The sequence below is a fragment of the Alligator sinensis genome, unplaced genomic scaffold (assembly GCF_000455745.1).
Source record: "Alligator sinensis unplaced genomic scaffold, ASM45574v1 scaffold153_1, whole genome shotgun sequence".
Lineage (NCBI taxonomy): Eukaryota > Metazoa > Chordata > Crocodylia > Alligatoridae > Alligator > Alligator sinensis.
This window is the reverse complement of record NW_005842099.1, coordinates 80814-101390: the sequence shown is the minus strand read 5'-3', so window position 1 is coordinate 101390 and position 20577 is coordinate 80814. Positions and strand designations below refer to the sequence as shown.

Sequence of the window (20577 nt, the reverse complement as noted above, 5' to 3'; positions counted from 1 at the left end):
AGGACTAGATGAGGGACAGGCACCCTATTGAGTGGTATAACCACCATGTGTGTACATGTGTATAACCACTCACTGGGTGTCTTTTTCTTTTCAATCTTCAGGAAGAGGCAGCCAGAATTCTCGCCCACCAGCCAGTGTCCGTCGGCACATGTGCAGCTTTGAAAAATCCCACGCTGCAGTGAATGTGTAAGAGAAGCTGCATGACAAACAGTGGTTTTACCCCTTGCTTTCTCTTTCTCATTGGTTTATCATTTCTAATAATGGGAGAAATGTGGTACGTGCCATTAAGGATGGGGAGCTTGCTTATGTGCTCGATTTTGCACAATGCCTTAACCTGATTATCTGTCCATTCTGAAGAGGACACCACTGATCATTTTTTACAGTTTTTATTTTTCATGATCTTCTCTTTTGTTTGTAAATGCCTACAAGTATGCCGATACAGATTTTTGTACTAATTTCACCTTTTTTTCCATTTAGCCAACAATATATTTTTTTATCTTGTTACGGTTTTGCATGGAGCTGAGATTATCCTGCGTACTTTTTAACAATAATCTCTATAGTGGCTGTCTCATGGCAAGACTTCTGGGTTGTGCACAGCTCTTGCTAACAGCGCTTGTTAGTGAACTGCTGCTGCAAAGCCAGCAGAGGGAACACAAAACACTGGTTTGGTGGGACTCACAAAAATAAGGAAAACAAAAGTTGTGTGTTAGTGGGGTGCAAAATCTGGCCTCTAGTGGCTAATGCAATTTCTTAAACTCTGATTAAAGCAATGGTGCACATAAAAGGCAGTTAGAATCTGAAATATCCTACCTTTCCTATAAATTGTAGCAGGTTTTGGCTGTTAAGATCAATGGTTTTAAACTTGCTTGGTAACTTTCCAAGCAAATACAAAGCCATTGTAGAAAACAGTCTAGCTGTTGTGCACGAAGTCTCTGGTCACTCCCAGCAGTTTCCTTTATAGATTTATACTCTTTCACATCTGATAAAACTCCAGAGACAAAACTAATCTGGTTGCTGCACAAAGAAAGGCTGCATAGTGACCGGGTAGCAGTCTTGTACCCTTGCACAACTTTTCATTAATATACAAAGCTATTTATGACCAGAGCTGCTAATTATCTCTCACCAGTTACTGGGGTATAGTAGACTGCTGGCATTGCAGCCATCTAGGTTCCTTTGAAGAGTTCATGTTATCAGCCATGTAGCAACAATACTAGTCTTATACAAAGCAGCTTTGCTAATTTTCTTAATAGAAGAAACATATGTATGGTGCATTGTATACTGTGTTGATGTAAGTGGTGAGGTATCACAGTACTTTTGCAGTAGCCGTATTTGCTTCAAAGAAAGACAAATGTTACAACGTCAGTTTAAGGATTAGCACAAATATTTCCCTGTTAATTCCCAATGCAATGACAACATGCCCACTTTTCAGATCTGGAACAAGGCCTGCCAATGCTCAGGAATGCTGGTTGCCAACTGTGTGTCTGAGAGGATTGACTGAGAAACTAGGAGGCAAATAGACAAGAGCACAACAAAAGGCGCTATAAAATGCGGGCAGCAATGACCTACAAGATTCCCACATGCAAGAAAGGCAGAAACCTCACAACTCTATTATTGCAAAATTTTAATAAACAGTTTTTAAAAAGTAGTCTTCTAAGTGAGGTCATAAGATTTTTCATGTAACGAAAATCCAATTAATAAGTGGTTCTTGAAATGGCTGTTTGGATCCAGGTAGGGGCTAACAGTTCAGGTGATTTTTCTGAAGGAGTCTGTAGTAGTTTTTACTTCACCAACCTACCAGAAGCTGAAAAAAAGCAGCAAATAGAGTGTGGATTTGAGGTCTCCCTTACAAATCAAAAACCAGATTTTGCAATTCACTCACTTTCCAGGTATGTGCAAACAGATCTGTGTTTTCTCCCTTTGATTTTGTTCATACTTACCCTTGGTTATCTTACAGCCAACTCAAAATGCTTAGCAACCTTCATCCCACACCTGGTTTTGCATGTAGCTGGAAATAGAGGAAAAAAAAATTAAAATAGTCAGAACTGATTTATTTTTACTTGAAAGTTCAAAAAGATCACATTTGAATCTGAATTCTCCAAGGTTGTTACTGGCACTATTGCAACCTTTGGTTATGCCCCTATAGCCCTCATTCCTTATTGTTTCTGCGTGTTGGTTATTTACACACACACACACACACACACACACACACACACACACACACACACACACACACACACAATATACCTTATCACTTGGTATTATTTATTTAGCGTGATAGGCAGTATTTTACCAGTGGGATTATTTTTATGGCTGTTTCCTGTGGCAACCATATTCCATTGACATTCAAAATAGTCACGGTAGCAGCCATTGCAATGTAAAGTAAGACTGCTGGCTCTAAAAGCTATTTATATTTTGAAAAATTGTATTAGAATATACTGAAGAATCTTCTAGGTTAAAGAGGAAAAAAAGCTGAGCAGATTACTATTTCTCTACCAGTTCAGGATTGTTACTTACTTTGTCCAAACAAATGTCTGAAGCAATTTTCCCATTCTTGATTTCATCCCATGGCTCTCAGCTATATGTTTCTATAGCTCAGTATTCGCTATCTATTGTGTTAAAGCCACTCAGACCTTTAGAGTCAGCTTGTGTATTGTTTGGCCAAATTATGCATATTTAGCAGTTTAATTTTCCCTTGTATGTCATCCTCTCTTTCCCCTGATAATTCTTGTTACTATTCTATGAACAGCTTCAAGTTTACCAATACCTTTCTGTTAACATGGCACCCAGAACAGATTTGGTTTAGCACCAGAACCATAAAGGAAGTCAATGACAAAACTTCCCAATATGTTAAATATTATAGGCCTTCACCTATAGGACTGGAACTATAAACTCTGCACATCATAGGCCACGTCTACATGAGACGCTGACTGCGTGGTTGTTACTACACAGATTTAGTACCTGCATATACAAGTACTAAATGACTGCTCAGTAAGATTGCCAAATGGCTTTTAGTTAACACTGACTGCATAGTAGCTCGTTACTATTGTGCAGTAGTGTTGCATCACACTTTGTGCCATGCAACGCTACTGCGCAGTGCTAATGAGCTAATGTGCAATTAGCGTCTCATGTAGAGGTGGCCATAGAGTGATGTTTTTGTGTTTTCAGCCCACATATCCATCGTTTATTTTTATAGACATATTACCTTGCACATTCATAGTTATGCCCCCCCTGACAGGTCTGTCCCTGCCGCCAACACTGCTGGCGGCTTCTGCAGGTGCCCACCAGCCCTGTCTCTGCCACCGATGCTGCTGGTGGCTTCTACGGGTGACCCTCAGACTCAAAAGGCACCAGTCGCCCATGCCAGTGCTAAGTCACTTACATCATTATTTATTTACACATCTCTGGACTCCCTTAAAGCTACATATTACTCTTTCTGAGTTGCATCAACTTACATGTTTCCAAAACAAATCTATTTTTTCTTTTCTGTCCACATTACTGAGCTCTCTAAGGTCCTTCAGTCCTGATAGGTATTCCCTCTATTCATATTACCCATTGGATTTCAGGAATGTGCCACTTAGTCTGTCTTCTAGACTATTAGGCTAGGGACAGAAGTTACATATAAACTGGTATAAGTGATCATAAAGCAGTTCAAATCTGTAACACAACAGAAGTTCAGTGCACATAAACCGCTTTCAAAATGGCCAAAACCAGTTTAAGATAAACTTGGATTGATGAAATATCAGACTTAACTGATTTAGGTTCAATTGGTATATTGAACTTCTGTCTCAGTCCCCCTCCAGATTCAAGTTAATTCACAGTCCCCCAGCATCCCAGGATGCTTTGCACCTCCCCTGCAAACTCCACCTTGCAGGGTAGGTGGGCTAGCCTTGGCCCAAGCTGTCTGCTCCAGCTGAGCAGGGAGGTATACTCCAGCACTCTGCAGCTTCTGGCCTGGGCTACTGCAGGCATATGACTACATTTCCAGAATCAAAAGTGAATGTCTGTTCACTTGCTTGTTAGTTCTATCTATGCAGCTTAGATTAACCTGCAAAAATTAAATTGATTCAGCCTCAGCCTTTTTGACTGTTTTAACCACACCAGCCCTACTTAGCTTTAAAGAAAATATTAAATATGAGTTAAATCAGCCCTCATTCAGATCCCCTTGATCGCCCAGCTTAGTACAGAGCCACTATGAATGGTCTTTCAGTCAGTTTTCAGTTCATATGACAGTATTTCCTCCTATTCCACTTTTAATTATTTTTTTCATTGAGGCTTTTAGTTTCCCTTTTATTGAAATTTTAGTCTCTGGAGCCAAATATCCAGAGAGTGTAAATTGACATTTTCATTGATGTGAGAGAACCTGTGCTGATTTGCACTACATCAGGAACTGGCATATTGACTATTATGCTCCCTTGATCTACTGATTTCACAGTCCTGTTAGGGAAAAAAAAATCTAAAATTTATCTAGTGAGATTTATCCTTTCAAAACTGATGTTGCTATTGCTTGCATTAATAGAGAAGTAGTAAAAATAATAACATACATAGATAAAGCATGGACTTATGGTACAGACAAAGGCTAGGGACAGATGTTGAACATAAACCAGTTTCAAAATGGCTGAAATGGGTTTGAGATAAACCTAGTTGAATACACTATCAGGCTTAACTGATTGAGCTTAAACCAGTTCATGCAATGTCTGTCCCAGACCCCTTCCTGGTTTAAGTTAAATCATAGTCCCCCAGCATCCCAGCAAGCTCTCGGGGCTGGGCTGGGCTCTCTGCTCCAGCTCAGTAGGGCTGACCCTGCCCCCTTGCAACTGTGACAGTTTCCTGGAGTGGGAACTTCATCCCAGCAGGTGGTGACGCTGCAGGGTGGGGAAAGCTGCTGTGGACCATGGCAGCAGCATTGGTGGTGCCGGGAAGAGGCTCTGGCCTGCTCCAAGCTCTGGTGCTGCCGTGCATAGCCTGCTGTGGCTCTGCCTGCCCTGCATTGTGGCCCCTCACCAGGAAGGGGCTCTTGCTCCCCGATATCATGACAGGAGCTGCTGCCCCATCAAGAACCCTGCCCTGTCACTGCTGAAGTAGCCAGGCGGGGGTGTGGCCAGACATCAGATAGCAGGGCCCCTTAGGCAGGGGACAGGGAGCAGGGTTATTCCCCCTCCATTCAGCATCTGGCAAAGGGGCAGAGGGGGCTTGTTCTGCCACTTGTCCCAAGCAAGGAGTGAACAGCAGCAGCGGCAGTCAGGGCAGGCAAACCTGGCTGTGGTCCCCCAGGGGACATGGAGGTAGAGGGGGAAATAACCCCCCTGCCCCCTCTGCCTCAGGGGCCATGTGGGCCCACCTGCAGCAGTGAGTGGGGAGCACCTGGCAGACTTGGCTTGGGTCCCTGTCAGTGGGACGGGGAAGGGGGAATTAAACCCTTCTCTGACCAGTTCAGCCAAGGCTACTGTCCTGTCTGGCCACACTCCCTCCAGCACAACTTCCCTGCAGCTGAGGTACTTTAGCATGCCTGAGCAACTTCAGGCATGTGGCTGCATGTCCTCAGTCCAGAGGGAATGTCTGTGCAGTTGCAAATCGGTTCAACCTAAGCACGTTAGACTAACCTGCAAAGATTGAATCAATTTAGGCTTTGGCTTTTTTAATGTCTGTCCCTAGCAAACAGACAAACTGGTGAGCTACAACACATCAGAAACTTGGAACAGGTTCACTGCTCTGTGGTAAATGTCCCTATGGTAGTATAGCCATTTAACTTCAGGCTGAGCCACTTCTGTTTAGTTACATTTTGTATGTAACTGTTTTTAATAAACTAGTCTCAAAGAAGCATTTGAAATAGTCCTTTAATTTACTTAGACTGTTAAGTCTCTCGCGTACAAGGGAAGCAATTTATTTTGCCCTAAAAAAAATAGGAACAGAAAAAGTTATTTTCAATGACCCAACTTTAGAGAAAGACCAATACAAGGTTAAACTTTGTTCTAATTATATAGCACCATAGAGAAAACTAGCCAGGCAGCAAGAAATTGTTGTGACATCCTTTCATCCCTGAGCTAGAAAGTGCACAGGACTATTACCTCTTGGTAATAATAAATAATATTTATCAGCAAAGCCCTAAGCATAGTATAGTTGGATTGTGATGGGTTGAATCTATCTCATTCTTCGGTGAGTCATGATGAGGTCAAAACCTATCACTAGGTTAAGAGAAGTCTGGCAGGGAAGTGCTTAACAGAAGTGACCTATTAGGTTAGAGCTGATAACTGCAGGCTGTTAATTAGAAGCCATGAGAGACTAAGGTTTTTGGTAGGTAGGGTGGAATGAGAGTTTTGGAGAGGAGATTAGCGTTCTTTTTATCCCTGTTGATAGCAGCTTGGTCTTAACTGTAAAAGCAAGCCTAATGGAAGAAGTGTTGGGTGTGGCTATACTGTAGGCATAGAAACAGTGGCATAACTTAGCAGGGGAACTGGAGCAGCTGCCATGGGTGCCACATGGGGGTGATGGGGAATGAAAAAAATGACTACTGCTGGTGCTGCACAGTCATAATCCCTGCAGTGGCGACAACCAGAGGTCACTGCTGTCCCTGTGTGTAGCAGCTGCCCTGGGCACCTGGCTTCATTCTTATGTCTCTGCACAGAAGTGATTACAGTGCACCCTAGTGTAGAGATGTTCGTGCTGAGTGCAAATGAGCTAGCACAGGTACTGGTAGCAGGCTCACACCTGGCAATCTAGTGAGTTTCAAGTCAAATGTGGATGTCTCTACATCACACTACACAGCAAACACTTACGTAATTGCAATGTAGACATACCCAAGGCCTCTTCTCTTGGGATAGATTTTAGGGTCAGGCCTGCTTGGCATCATTGGAAATAAAAGAGAAGTAGTCTCCCCTCCAGACCTCTCATTCCAAGTCTGTGACTTCATTGTCAGCAGCCAAGGTATCCAACCTTTGTGAATAATTAAATGTTATGCTACTTGGGAGAGTGGAAGCTGCTTTCTTGAATGGGATCCATAAGTCAGAGCTATCTGGGCCAAGGAGGGACTTGTAACAGGAGTTGACTTTGGAGTTGGTATTTTTGTTTTGCTTTTGCAGTGATGGTTATGTGAAGGGTGTAGTGATAGCCTTTGTACAAGATCTTTTTGTGGTACTGTCATTGAAGAGCATTTTTCTCTTACAACAGAGTTAGCTCAGTGCTAAAACTGGTCAGATGGCTTGCTGACCTCTGACTTTACAACAAAGAGATACTTCTGCTTAATGCCTGAGAAGTAGCTGCGATTCATCTTCTGAAATGATGGTGAGACAGGGAATTGAAAACAGAGCAGGGCTTGGTATCCAGGGTTTTGGTTTGAGTCTTTTATTGAGTCCTGTCTCAGCTTGCATAAAAAGGGGAAGTGGGCAGATCAGAATAGGATGCAATTTAACAAAGATAAGTGAAAAGTGCTGTACCTGGGGAGAGAGAATCACCAATACACCGGTAGACTGGAAAGTACCATTCTAAGTAGCACAGCAGCGGAAAGGGATCTCAGAGTTATAGTTGATGCAAAAATGAACATGAGTCACCAATGTATCGAGGTAATAAGTAAGGCTAAGCATGTTCTTTCCTGCATTAGTAGGTGCACCATGAGCAGGTCTAGGGAGGCGATACTTCCCCTCTGCATCATTGGTCAGGCTGCAGTTGGAGTACTGCGTCCAGTTTTGGGCACTGCACTTCAAGAGGGATGTGGATAACCTGAAAGGGTTCAGAGGAGGACTGCTCATCTGGTTGAGGGCCTGCACGTAAGATTTTATGAAGACAGATTGAGGGACCTGAATCTCTTCAGCCTCTGCAAGAGAAGGCTGAGAGGTGATCCCGTGACTGTTGACAAAATCATTGGGGTGGGGGGTCAGCAGGGGTCACAGGGGATACTCTGTTTACCAAGGCGCCCCTCAGGGTTACTGAAAACAATGGCCATAACCTGAAGCAGAGTAGATTTAGATAGGACATGAGGAAGAAATTCTTTATGGTAAGGGTTGTCAAAATATGGAATGGGCTTCCAAGGGAGGTGGTGCTTTCCCCTGCCTTGGAGGTGTTCAAAAGGAGATGAGACAAGCACCTGACTGGGGTTACTTGACCCCAATGCTCTTTCCTGCCCAGAGCAGGGGGTCAGACTCGATGATCTAATAGGTCCCTCCCAACCCTAGAAACCTATGAAATCTATGAAAAATTAATTCAAAATGTAGTTCATAGAAGAGGCCCATTAGCTTATCTCATTTGACTTCCTGACTATTACAGACTATTAAATTTCACCCAGTTAGACTTGTATTGATCCCAAGTTAAAGAATATTTGGCTAATGTATATCTTTCAAAAAATACCCACTCTTACTTTAATGACAATGAACACTGGAAAATCCACCATTTCCCTTGGTAGCTTGTTCCAGTGGTTAATCACGATCGATTAGTAAAAAAAAACTTGTGTCCTTATTTCTTAGAGTAAATTTAACTGGCTTCATATTCCAACCCCTGGTTCTTCTTATGTCTTTCTCTGCTACATCAAAGGGTCCTCCAACAAGTTATGGAATTTTCTGTACATCAGTAATGAATCAATCCTATCTAACAGTACCAGACCTAGAGCAAATATATCCATATGTGTCATACCAGAATCCTTGCTCCTTTTGCGAGTGTTTGGAGAGGTAAACAGGTACTCAGTGGATGCATCTACACATGCACTTTAATGCACAGTAGCCTATTCTACTGTGCATTAAAGCAACATGTCAAAAACAGTGCTAATACGCTAACGCACAATTAGTCTACAGCACATTAAGCATCATTAAAAAGGTGTTTGCTTTTGCTACAGCACATTAGGGCAGCCTAATGTGCATTTATGTAGTACCTCATATTAGAGTAGCAGTAGCAAAAGTGCATTAATGAACGTGTAGATGCACCCACTGTGTGGTTTCGTGTATTTTGTGAAGACAGCAGGTGAATTCCAAATGATACAGAAAATACCTTGCTATCAGCCTCTTCCTTTTAAAGTGAGCGGACTTATTCTCAAGTGCATTAACTGATAGCAGCTATAACGGTCACACAGGTAAGTAGGCAGTTACCCAGGTAACAAACCATTTATCTATATAGCTGCCTAGCTGGTTTCCCATCATCATGGCATCCAGGCATCTCAAAACCATTCAGAAATTTATCCTTACAATACATATAATTTAGAGAATTATTATGTATGTAACAACCAAGGCAAAGGAGAGATCCAATAAAGGCACCTAAAAGTTAGAATCCACAGTACCTGGAGCAGCACTACATTTTGCGAAGGACCCAGTTTATCAATGTGTGTCAGATGTGCTCTGAGAGTGTTGCCTGGATTGGGCCCCTCAGGCATCTCGGCAGATAAACACCTTGATCCTGGATATGGATCTTCTAACTTTGTTTCTGATTCATAGGCCTTGCCATCATCAAACTTTTATAAAGGGTGGAACTCAACAGGAGAACGCATTCCTAAAAGAGTTGGTGGTAATTTTGCACTTAATGAGAGCCAAATAATAAGTACATTTGATTATTTTTCTTTTCATCAGCCATACATGCAACACTACAGCTGTTTGTAGCAGGCACCTGTGAGAGAGGAGGTGTAAATGTGTGTGTGTGGAGCCCAACTTTGGATATAGTTTGCTCCAGTCTCAGACTGGGAGTAATATTAATCTGGATGCCATCTGAGAGGCATGGGCTGTAGTATAGGGGAGGTCAGAGCCTCACATAACACCCCAGGGCAGTAATGGGCAGTCTCCTGCATGTACCATCCGTATATGGAAACAACAAAGTCATGGCAGGCAGGATTGGGCGGATTGCCCATAGAGACAGGTGGGTGGGCCAACATGAGACCCAAGAGTTGCCACTTGTCACAACAGCTTACAGCAGTGGTTCTTAACTGGCTAATACCATGCAGAGGAAATCAAACCTCATGTTTCTGCTGTTTTAGTTGTAGGGAAGGACAGCAGCCATTATTTCTTTTGTTTGTTTATAGAATGTGACTTTTCAGCAGGCTGCTCCTTTAAATGATCTAAGGTGCTAGAGCCACAGAAGTCCAAGTGGGCAGCAGTGAGCCAGCCACGACCCCAGCCTATTCCTTATCCACTCATGCCCTGGGACTCCCTGGGCACATGAACCACTGCGGGCCAAGCTGGCAACAGCACTGCCCCTTTAAGGATGGGAAGGGAATAAAAATACATATCGCTCAGGGAGCAGAGCATGAATCCAATGGTCTCACTGTGTCAGGGCACATAAAGTCAGAAGCAGCAGTCTAAATTTAGACTGGCCACAAGTGCAAAGCAATTATCACAACAATGAACTGGTTAATCACACAATAAGTTTAGACTAGCCACAAGTGAAAAGTAATTATCACACCATAAAAATGACTCTGGTATAAAAAGAGCCAAGTAACTACAAAGTTAGTGCTTGAAAATTTGTAATGACTCTGGAGCTGGTTTGTAGCAAGTTTTAATTTAAATGTGTAGCAGGGCCCATATGAGGGTCATGTGCACTTTGCAGGCAGGTCCCACAGTTAAGCCACCACAATGATCACAAAGATAGGTTTAAAAGGTAAGTATGCTTGTTCCTTTAGGCCCTGCCTGCAGTGCTGTCATCTCTGATAAGGGCTGTTCCTGCCAACACCGTGACTGCTGCTCCACCAGCTGAGGGAGGGAGACCTGGACTGTGCCACAGATTGTCTTGCTGATCTGTACTGTGTACTCGCCTGGTCCCACACAGGTAGCACAGGAAGCCCTGATTTGGAAGAAAGGCTGGGAAGAAGCAAAGCTGCCCAGGCTCCATCTGTGTGGTTCATTGTGAAAGAAGTTTTTTATGTAATCATATATTTAAAAATACTTTTACACAGTTAGTTTTATTTATTTGACAGACAGAAATTGAAATCTAAACTAGTAGGGAAAAAAAATAGTAATGCCTTTCTTTTGTCTTCCTCTATCACTGTGGTTCTCCACTGGGGTGCTGCTAAATTCAGAACAGTTTTGGTGGGGTGCCTTGAGTCTTTAAACGTTGAGAACCACTGGTTTAGAGACTAGAGTCAATCAAGGGAAGTCAGTTTCATCAGAGTCAGCTGATAAGCTTCACAACAGCAGCCTGGAATTTCTGGGAGAAACCTAAATTTAACATGAGGCTATGCTATGTGCTGCTAAGTCAGGGGCAGCCAGATATTTTGGGTGGAGGGCTGCTTACTGAATTTTGGTAAGCCATCGAGGGCTGCATGACAGGCAGCCAGGGGCAGATAAAAAGTTTAGAAAATTAATATTTAGGGGCCCCGTGGGCCAGATAGAATGGCCTGGCAGGCTGCATTCGGCCCACAGGCTGCATTTTGCCCACCCCTGTGCTAAGTGAATTGATTTGTGCTTGGCCAGCTTCATCAAGAAGGGTTCTCTTTGCTGGCCTGCTTTAGAGATAAAAGCAGTGCCCCCGCTGCTTTTCTCTCTTCCTAGCACAAGGTGGGGAGGAGAGACCCACTGCTCTCTTTCTGATTCCCTGGGGCTAAAGAAAAGTAGTCCTTCCTGGCTGCAGAGTTTTTAGGGGGGGCCACTTTACTTTCGTTTGAACTCTGTCATTAGGTGAGTCTTGTACATCACAGAGACTGTGGTCTTTACACTATAGTCCTTACACTATAATGGAGTGAAACATCACACTGCATCTTTCTGACAGAGGCTACCCACGCTCTATCATTAGGGCACTGTTTCCCAGAGACTAAAATGTTTATCACATTTCTGGACAGTCTGTGCTTGGTTGAAAAGCAGAAAAAAATTAAATTCAGGTTTAAGGCAAATTTGAGTCTCATGTAGTCTGACTAGAGAAGTGCTTAGGGAATTGGCAGAAGTCATTGCGGGATCCCTGGCACAGCTTTATGAGCACTTGTGGTGCTCTGGTGAGGTGCCTGATGACTGGAAAAGGGCCAATGTGGTCCGCATTTTCAAAAAAGGGAGAAAAGAGGACCCAGGAAACTGTAGGCCTGTTAGTCTTACCTCGGTCCTGGGGAAGCTCTTTGAGAAAATTATCCAGGAGCACATCTGCAAGGGGCCAGCAGGGGAGTTTATGCTTAGGGGCAATCAACATGGGTTCATTAGAGGCAGGTCCTGTTAGACCAACCTGGTGCCCTTCTATGACCAAGTCACAAAAGCCTTGGACGCAGGTGTCACGGTGGACATAGTCTTCCTAGACTTTAGGAAGGCCTTCGACTGTCTCTAACCCCATCCTCATTAAAAAATTAGGCGTCTGTGGTGTCGACGTCTGCACAGTCAGATGGGTCACAAATTGGCTGGAGGGCCTCACGCAGAGAGTACTGGTGGATGGGTCATTTTCGACCTGAAGAGATGTGGGCAGTGGGGTTCCCCAGGGCTCAGTCCTCGGACCCATGCTGTTCAATATCTTCATCGGCAATTTGGATGAGGGGGTGAAAAGCACCTTGTTCAAGTTCGCAGATGACACTAAGATGTGGGGAGAAGTGAGCACGCTAGAAGAGAGGGACATGCTACAACTAGATCTCGACAGGTTACTGAGGTGGGCAGATGAGAATAGGATGGGTTTCAATATGGACAAGCGCAAGGTGTTGCACCTGGGGAGGAAGAACCAGCAGTATATCTACAGGCTGGGGAACTCCCTTCTCATCAGCACAGAGGCAGAGAAGGATCTTGGAATCGCTATTGATTCCAAGATGAACATGGGCCACCAATGTGCGGACGCGGTCAGGAAGGCTAGCCGCACTTTATCATGCATCCATAGATGCATCGTGAGCAGGTCCAAGCAGGTGATTCTCCCCCTCTCTGCAACTTTGGTCAGGCCACAGTTGGACTACCGCATCCAGTTCTGGGCGCCGCACTTCAGGAGGGATGTGGCCAGCATTGAGAGGGTCCAGAGGAGGGCCACTCACATGATCGGGGGTAGCAGTGTAGGCCCTACGAGGAGAGGCTTTGGGACCCGAACCTGTTCAGCCTTCACAAGAGAAGGCTGAGAGGGGATCTGGTGGCCACCTATAAACTTACCAGAGGGGACCAGCAGGCAATGGGAGAGTCCCTGTTCCCCCAAGCACTATCAGGGGTAACAAGGAACAACGGCCATAAGTTCACTGAGAGTAGGTTCAGGCTAGACATCAGGAGGTGCTACTTCACTGTCAGGGCGGCTAGGATCTGGAACCAACTTCCAAGGGAATTGGTGCTCGCCCCTACCCTAGTGGTCTTCAAAAGGAGGCTAGACAACCACCTAGCTGGGGTCATTTGACCCCAGCATCCTTTCCTGCCCATGGCAGGGGGTTGGACTAGATGATCCTTAGGTTCCTTCCGACCCTACCAACTATGAAACTATGAGTCTTTCTCTCCTCTTTTCTCAGAGATGTCATAGGTGATTCACCTCTCACAGCTATACATTTCAGATTATTTTGCCCTCTTCCACAAATAAAGCTTCAGAAGATGGGTAGGACAATCTTGTAGGACATGGCTATGCCAGATGTATTCAGGATAGTACTCTTTCTTGTAAATGAACAACCTAGGTTCCTATTTCTCCTGTACTTATTTATAACTTGAATGATATAGTTGCTTAGTTGCTGCCTCACAGCCCCATCTTGACAATTTGGGCTATTCCAAATGACTTCAGTCAAGGACTTTGGTCTTTGTTTTGAAGTAAGTGACCATTCCTTTTCATGTTATTTGTTCTGGCTGGATGTGTTAACCTGCATCTTACTTCCTGTTAGCTTCCCATCTGAATTCTAAGCAACAGAGCTCACATAGTAATTTCATGTTGTCATAATATTTCTCTATCAAATATGAATTATTAATAAGCTAACTGAATATTGGCACACTGAAGAAAGTAAAGAGAAGAAAACAATAGCGGGGGAGATTGAAGGAAGTAGGAGAGGGAACATAGATGCAGTTCTTCAAAAGAATAATGTTATTTTTTAAAGTTACTTAACTAACAAAACTGACATGATCATGAGGGTGGAACCATGCCATATTGAAGGCAATGGCAAAACTCTCATTATCTTCTCTAACATGAGGATTTCACCTAGAGCTAATAATTTGAAGTAAGTTTTGTGAGTTAGCAGTTGTAACATAGATGTTGGAGGAATGGTTTGGCTTGATTATAGCATAATTGATGATTTGGGTATTTAAGCAGATTCTGGAAATTTTATAGATAAAAGATGTAACTTTTATTTAGGAGCCCTATTAGAAAAGAGGAGGGAGAGTGTGAGTAGGGAAGGTAAATGAGTGGAATGGGAGAAAAAGGCAGATGAAGATAGAGCTACAGAGGCACTTTAACTTTAATGTAAAACACAAGATCTCGGGTGCAGAATCAGGTGGAGGCAAAGTTGCTGGTTTGAGGATAGGAAAGATGAGAAGAGATACCAAGGCGGGGGGGGGGGTAGACTTAGTGATAAAATCTACTAGGCATGAGAAAAATCAGATCAGAATGATAGACTTTCAGAAAATTCTTCTTACAGTGGTCCTAAGGTATTAAATCACCGTGCAGAATGCAGTGTGCACATACTATAGAGAATCACTTAAAGAAAAGGCGAATGATTTTTTCTGTGGGAAGAGTTTTGTAAATCCGTGCATATTAAAACGTTACTTTTATGGATATGAAACCTTTTGCAAAAATGTTTTACAAACATTTGCAGTTATTTGACTTGCTTATCTTTACAGCAAAATGTGATCAAACAGATCACTTAGATCAAAACTGAGAGAGTCTGCAGAATATTTTAAATCCTTATTCTTATCTTTTCATTGATTGCTATAATTTAACTGTTGGTTTCTTTGGCTGTCGAAAATTTCCTTTTTTCCCTTAGGCAAAATTCTAGCTCCAAGAAGTTCTGTACTGTGGGGAGATAAAAATGTTGTGCTTGGCCCCTTAGTTTATTGAGAGCCACCCTAAAACCCCGGATGCAAGACACCCTCCTCCTGGGGAAGTCTGGTTCTGCAGCTGAACTTCACAGCTGGGATCTACCTCAAATTCTATTTTTTTTCCTCCTAATTTTTGCACCGAAATAGAAAATGTTGTGTCATTTTGTCAATTTCTCCTTTCTGCCCTAAATTGACAGGGTTACATTTTTGCCCCCATTTCTTGCAGTTGCTGCAAAGTTGTCATCATTATGCCACTGTAATCCTCACAGGCTTTGACTGTCACGGGGAGAAATCTTCACCAGAGAGGAACAAAACACGTAGGGGCAGTATCTAGGAGGGGAAACCCTGCCAGCCTGACTCAGAACTGTTGTGACAGCGCTGTGGGAAAGCCACAGGTCAATTCTGGAGGCGGTACTAGCTTTCCATATGGATTGCTTTGAATCGCTAATGGAATCTCAGGTTTTGAGGGTTGAACCCCTGCTTTTTCCTACCCCTTGATGTAAGAATGCCTGAGACAGAGGAGATCCATGTGGGGAAATCTTACAGCTTTCTCCTCCCCGTGAGCTTGCTTCCAAGTAGGACTGGGTAATGACTTCGAACTACTCCCACCAGTTTTCCCACCACTCTGAGAATTTGTTGCTTAATGACCACAATTCTGTCCCGCTGTATTAGCTGAGATGTTCTTCCTCTCAGGCGCTAATGCCAGTGCAGACCCAGAGGGACAGAAGAGCACAGGTTGTTGGTTCCCTGCGAGATACCCCTTTATGAGAATAAAGATAGAGACCCCAACCCTGCATTCTTTCTTCAACCAGGGGCCCTGTGGAGCATATCTTAATGGCATCCTGCCAGCATGACAACTGGGAGGATTTGGTTCAGGATGATCATATTGCTTCTGTGACAACATAAACCAACCATTTCCAATCCCAGTAGGTCTCCCAGCTTGAAAATCAATAGAGTATCATAGGATGAGGAGTTAAATCCTCTTCATCCTGAACACACAAGGAGTCTGTTGGGTAAATAAACAACTGTGAACATAAACTATCAATTTGTATTTTTACGCTTTTAAGTAGAAAGGAGATGACAGAACAGAGAGTCATAGAAATTGAGCAGTGTTTTGCTTGCTAGGCCCTTGGAGCCCTTCGTGTCTGGGACTTTTGATGTCTGACTAAATGTGCACGTGTTTGTGTTCAGGGGGTGGTTTAAGGGGAGGTAGAGAATATTTAGTTGTTGCTTCTACTGCCTGGCTTAATGCTGAGGGGTGAAGACTGTGGGATTGTTTTTCTCCCAACACTTCAGAAATCTTCCATGTAAACTGCAGTCAGCATTAATTAGAGCTGTGCCTGTGATTCCCTTTGAAAGGTACAGTGAACAAATCCAGATGTAAACCAAAATAGCCGCAGCCCCCAAATCTCAGGTGACCTTTGCAACACCCTTTTTCAGCATTTTGTTTTTTATGTTGGCTGCGGGGTTGGTAGCCAGTGGAGAGTAATTGGCTTCATCTAAAAACTGTGGTAATTGCTGCTTTTAAGAGAGATTGTTGTTTCCGTTTGCTGTATTTCCCTGTGCTTCTTTCTGAGATGACACTAAAAAGCAGGAGAATTGATTAATGAGGCAAAGCAGCCAAGCACTCTATAGGCTTGTTTGTTATATTGGACATGTGTGCGTAATGTAAATGCAAATAAACCCATCTTTATTTTATTCATAGTTCTAATGGAAAGTCTGTGTCATGGTCTGAACCAGGTGGAAGACAAGTTCCCAAGGGGCAACACATGTGGCACAGACTCTCAGTGCATGTGAAGAGCCAGGAGTCAGGATGCAATCAGACAGCGGTGATCAAGCCCCTCACTAAAAGCTACCATGGCCAAAGCAAAAGCATGACTTTTTCAGACATCAGCAGTAAGACTCTATACAATGTGGTGGAGGAAGAGGAGAATGAGCCGGCACGCTTCAACCAGCCCAGCAGCCCTTCCATGGTGGTGCACAGACGAGTGATGACAACACCCCCACTCCAGGCAACGGCTGAAGAAACCCACCTGTTCTTACCCGAACAGACCCCCAAAAGCCTGCCCCCACAGCAGAAGTCCATTATGGAGCAGCTGCAAGGTGTGGTCAACAAGTTTGCCACTGGCATTCCTGACTTCAACTCTGTTATCCCTGTGCCTAATGCTGGGAATGGAGTGAGGCCCCTCTACCCACCTCCACTGCTGCTGCAGCAGCAGGCACTTCCTCTCCAGATGGCGTCTTTCAGCGAAGAGCCGGTCTCGCCTCCAGCCGAGGAGGCAGAAAGTGAGAAGCTTAAGCTTATTCAGGGATATGTGTATGAGAGGCCAGATAACCCGGAGGATGAGGAGGAAGAGGAAGAGCAGGCAACCAGCAAGCTGACTCTTGAAGACTCACCGGCACTGACACCCCCATCACCTTTCCGAGATTCAGTGGCTTCTGGCAGTTCTGTGCCCAGCTCCCCCGTGTCAGAGTCAGTGCTCTGCACCCCTCCAGACGTGACCTATGCTTCGGTCATTTTGAGAGATTACAAGCAAAGCTCATCCACCCTGTAGAATGGGAGGCCCACGTCAAGATGTGAACCAAGACAACTTTGGCTGCTGTCAACTCTAAGTTACTTGGGGGGAAAAAAGCACCAACCTATGTGAGAGAGAGCAGAATGTGATGTCACATATGGTGGGTCAAAAACTGTTTCCTGCACTAAAAAAAAAGATCCATTTGAGGGCTCAAATTCTTTAGGTATTAAAAATAATAATGAAAGTATTGTATTTTGAGAGAGGGATAAAAAATTCTGACAAAGCACAAACCTAATAATCAACTTCTATAGCAAAAAAAGTGAATAATCATAAACACACACAACACACTCTCGGCAATGCTTGACTGAAAAGGACTCTGGAAATGCAAATATAAATAAGTCATCAACACATCTCATGGCTGTAAACTTCATCTGGTGCAGGAGCTGGAAGGGCAGAGGGTGGCAGGGAGAGGTGAAGAGATCTGTGTATAAGAGCTTATGGCTTTGTGACTGGAACAAAGTACACCAATGCGTGTTTGTGGGTGAGCAGCGCCAATAACCCATGGGCACAATTTTAAAAGAGTTCTATTAGAACAATCAGCTCCTCACATTTAGATTTTTTCTTGTGCTGATTTTGAAAAGGGGCCAAGATAATTGTGATTTTTATTTTTTGTGATGAAGACTCAAGACGTCTGGTGGAAAGAGCCTTTGCTGTAGTACTTGTAATGTGCTGAGGACTTTAAAAATCTGCCCTTTTGTGTAAGATTGCAAGCCATGTGGCTAAACTGTTACACTACATTTACTGTAGCAAACCAATATTTACCAACTAACCTTTCATAATACAATATATTTGCCATGTGATTACATTGTTTGTGTTACTCTGGAAACACATACATGAGAAAAATAATTGTATATTTATAGCAACAATTACTACTTTAAACGAAAGGCAATTCTTTACTGTGGGTCATCAAATTCATTGTAGAAGCAGGAGAGTGAATGTGTGTTTGTGTCCATGTATGTGTGCGCATAGTATGTGTGAAATGTAATGTCTAATAACTGCCACTGGAAGACTGTCTTATAAATATACTATGAATATTTTTATGTTCCAATCATGTTTTATATAGCATTGTTACAAATATACGATAGATATTTGAAGGTTTGTATGCTGTGCTAACACATTTTTCATATACAAGCTAAGACCGTTGTTACTCTTATAATAGGGTGCTTTATTTTGCAGATATTTTATGATGTAGACATATGCTATTGATAACCAGTGCTTTGAGAACTTGTTACTTAAGTGTTTGCAACAAGTGTGGTTAACCAAAAAAGAAAAAAGAAAAAAAAGTCTGTTTTAGAAACTTGCACATGCCAGTATTAAATCTATAAAAGCAAGACTGAAAAAATATTTAGACCAGGTCTAGTTATTTCAGATAGTTTAAAGAAAATCATGTTCAAACAGGAACTCTAATCAGTGCTTAATGTGTAGACTAATATCCAGGTCTGTTCAGAATTATCTGTTTGTCTTTGTCTCTCTTACATTTCCTTGTCTTTATTTTTGCATTTTCCCACTCATTACCACTTTTCCTATTTCATTTCCCATGCCCATTTCTCATGGGCATTTTGATGTGTTTGTTTCTTCTGTCATTCATGTCCTCTTCTCGCCCCTGTATATGAGACTAATAAAACAAACAAACAAAACCAAAAAATCCCAAATTCCTAACTTAGTAGATGTTCTAAATTCAAATCTAGATGTTGTGGCTTGAGCTGATATACGTAGTTGTTGTTATGTATGCTGTTGTGCCCTGCTTGCATAGGACAGAATGTCCACTGGTGTAAATTGTCACAGTTTTGTTGACCTTCGCTGATGGGATGTCCTTTAATTTTTACACTTTATTTTCTGTAGACATTTTTTGAAGTACTCCTTACAGGCCAACATATTTATATAACTGTTTCTTTTTCTGAATTATTTACATTTATATTTGATTTCTTTCCTCTTGTTTCTTTTTAATTAAAACAATCCTGCTGGAAATAATTTATTATTTTCCTAAAAATCAGCTGTTGTTGTTTTGATCTAATTATACAGCCAGTAACACTAGAAGATTTGGCCAGTACCCAAAGTGAGAAATAATATTTAATCCCTACTCTTTTTTTTCCCCTTTTGGTGACTTTCTTTTTCTTTTATTCTGGTTTGTTGCCAGTTCTTATCATCTTGATGTGAAAAGTATGAATTGACTTTGCCCAAAGAAAGAATTACTTCTTTGTCAAAGGATTAATATCTGTGCTCTAGGATGAATAAAATCTTCCTGAGGGATTTTGTTTGCTTAAGCCTGGTTTTGTTTTTGTTTGTTTAATATAGATAGCTAATTAAAGAAATTATATAAAAAAATAAACCCTGCAAAGTTTTATCTGTTGATGAGTATACGGGCAAGAGGATTATATTTTCTTATATCTGCTATTAGTGAAGGATGGTTTGTGCTGCTTCCAATAGCATACACCATCAGTGGCAGAGGATTAGCACTTTTGAGGTGTGACTTTGAATACATGAGGTAAATACAAAAAAGGATCTATAGTGAAATGGTAATTTGCCTTGCTTTACCGACCTAGCTGATTTGAACACATTAAGCACTGACTTTATTACTGCTATTTAATCATAATATCATGAGTAGGAGTTTTCTTGAGATTCCATATATTAGCTCTTAGTTTGTAATCAGTAAGAATGGAAACATACACATACATAATGTTATATCTAAAGGGCAAGGACTCACCTTTGTGTATGTGGTTGTACAAGCTATGAAGCTTCCTGTAAAAGTTATTCCTTTTGGCCTGTCAAATGCTTGATTAAAATTGCCTTTTTTGTTGAAATGATCTTGGAAATGCTGTAAAATAAATATTTTCTAATTATTATTTAAAAAAGAGGATTATTACTTCTTGCTTCATGAAATATGCGGAATATTTTTTAACATACATGTCCAGAAATAAACCACCCCCAGGCTTTTAATCTGTGTATTACATGTCACGTATTTGTGTGTAAGAGAGTGGAATGACTTCATACATATTGCTTTTGATTAAACTATAATTTCACAGGACCTATTCTGATTACCGGTAAAGATCAGGAACACAGACCATTCTTGAGCCACAGGTTGTAGAGGATATCCAAGTGGGAAAGGGTGGGGAGAATGGCTGGTCCCATGGAATCACTCCAGTTGT

General features: G+C 42.4%; 1 protein-coding gene across 2 annotated transcripts in view; it reads left to right on the top strand.

Moving 5' to 3' along the window:
* GRM1 (glutamate metabotropic receptor 1) overlaps positions 1–19504 on the top strand; it is a 354804-nt gene extending 335300 nt beyond the window's left edge. Inside the window, exon 2 of one of the 2 annotated variants that reach the window (XR_003094218.1) lies at positions 102–178. Coding sequence is in view for 1 of the 2 variants with exons in the window: in XM_006024232.2 (XP_006024294.1) it covers positions 16561–17410 (850 nt within the window). In the remaining variant the exon portion in view is untranslated. Of the gene's footprint in view, positions 1–101; positions 179–16560 lie in introns of those variants that run through there. The other variant, XM_006024232.2, reaches the window with a different exon arrangement.
* The last annotated feature ends 1073 nt before the right edge of the window (positions 19505–20577 follow it).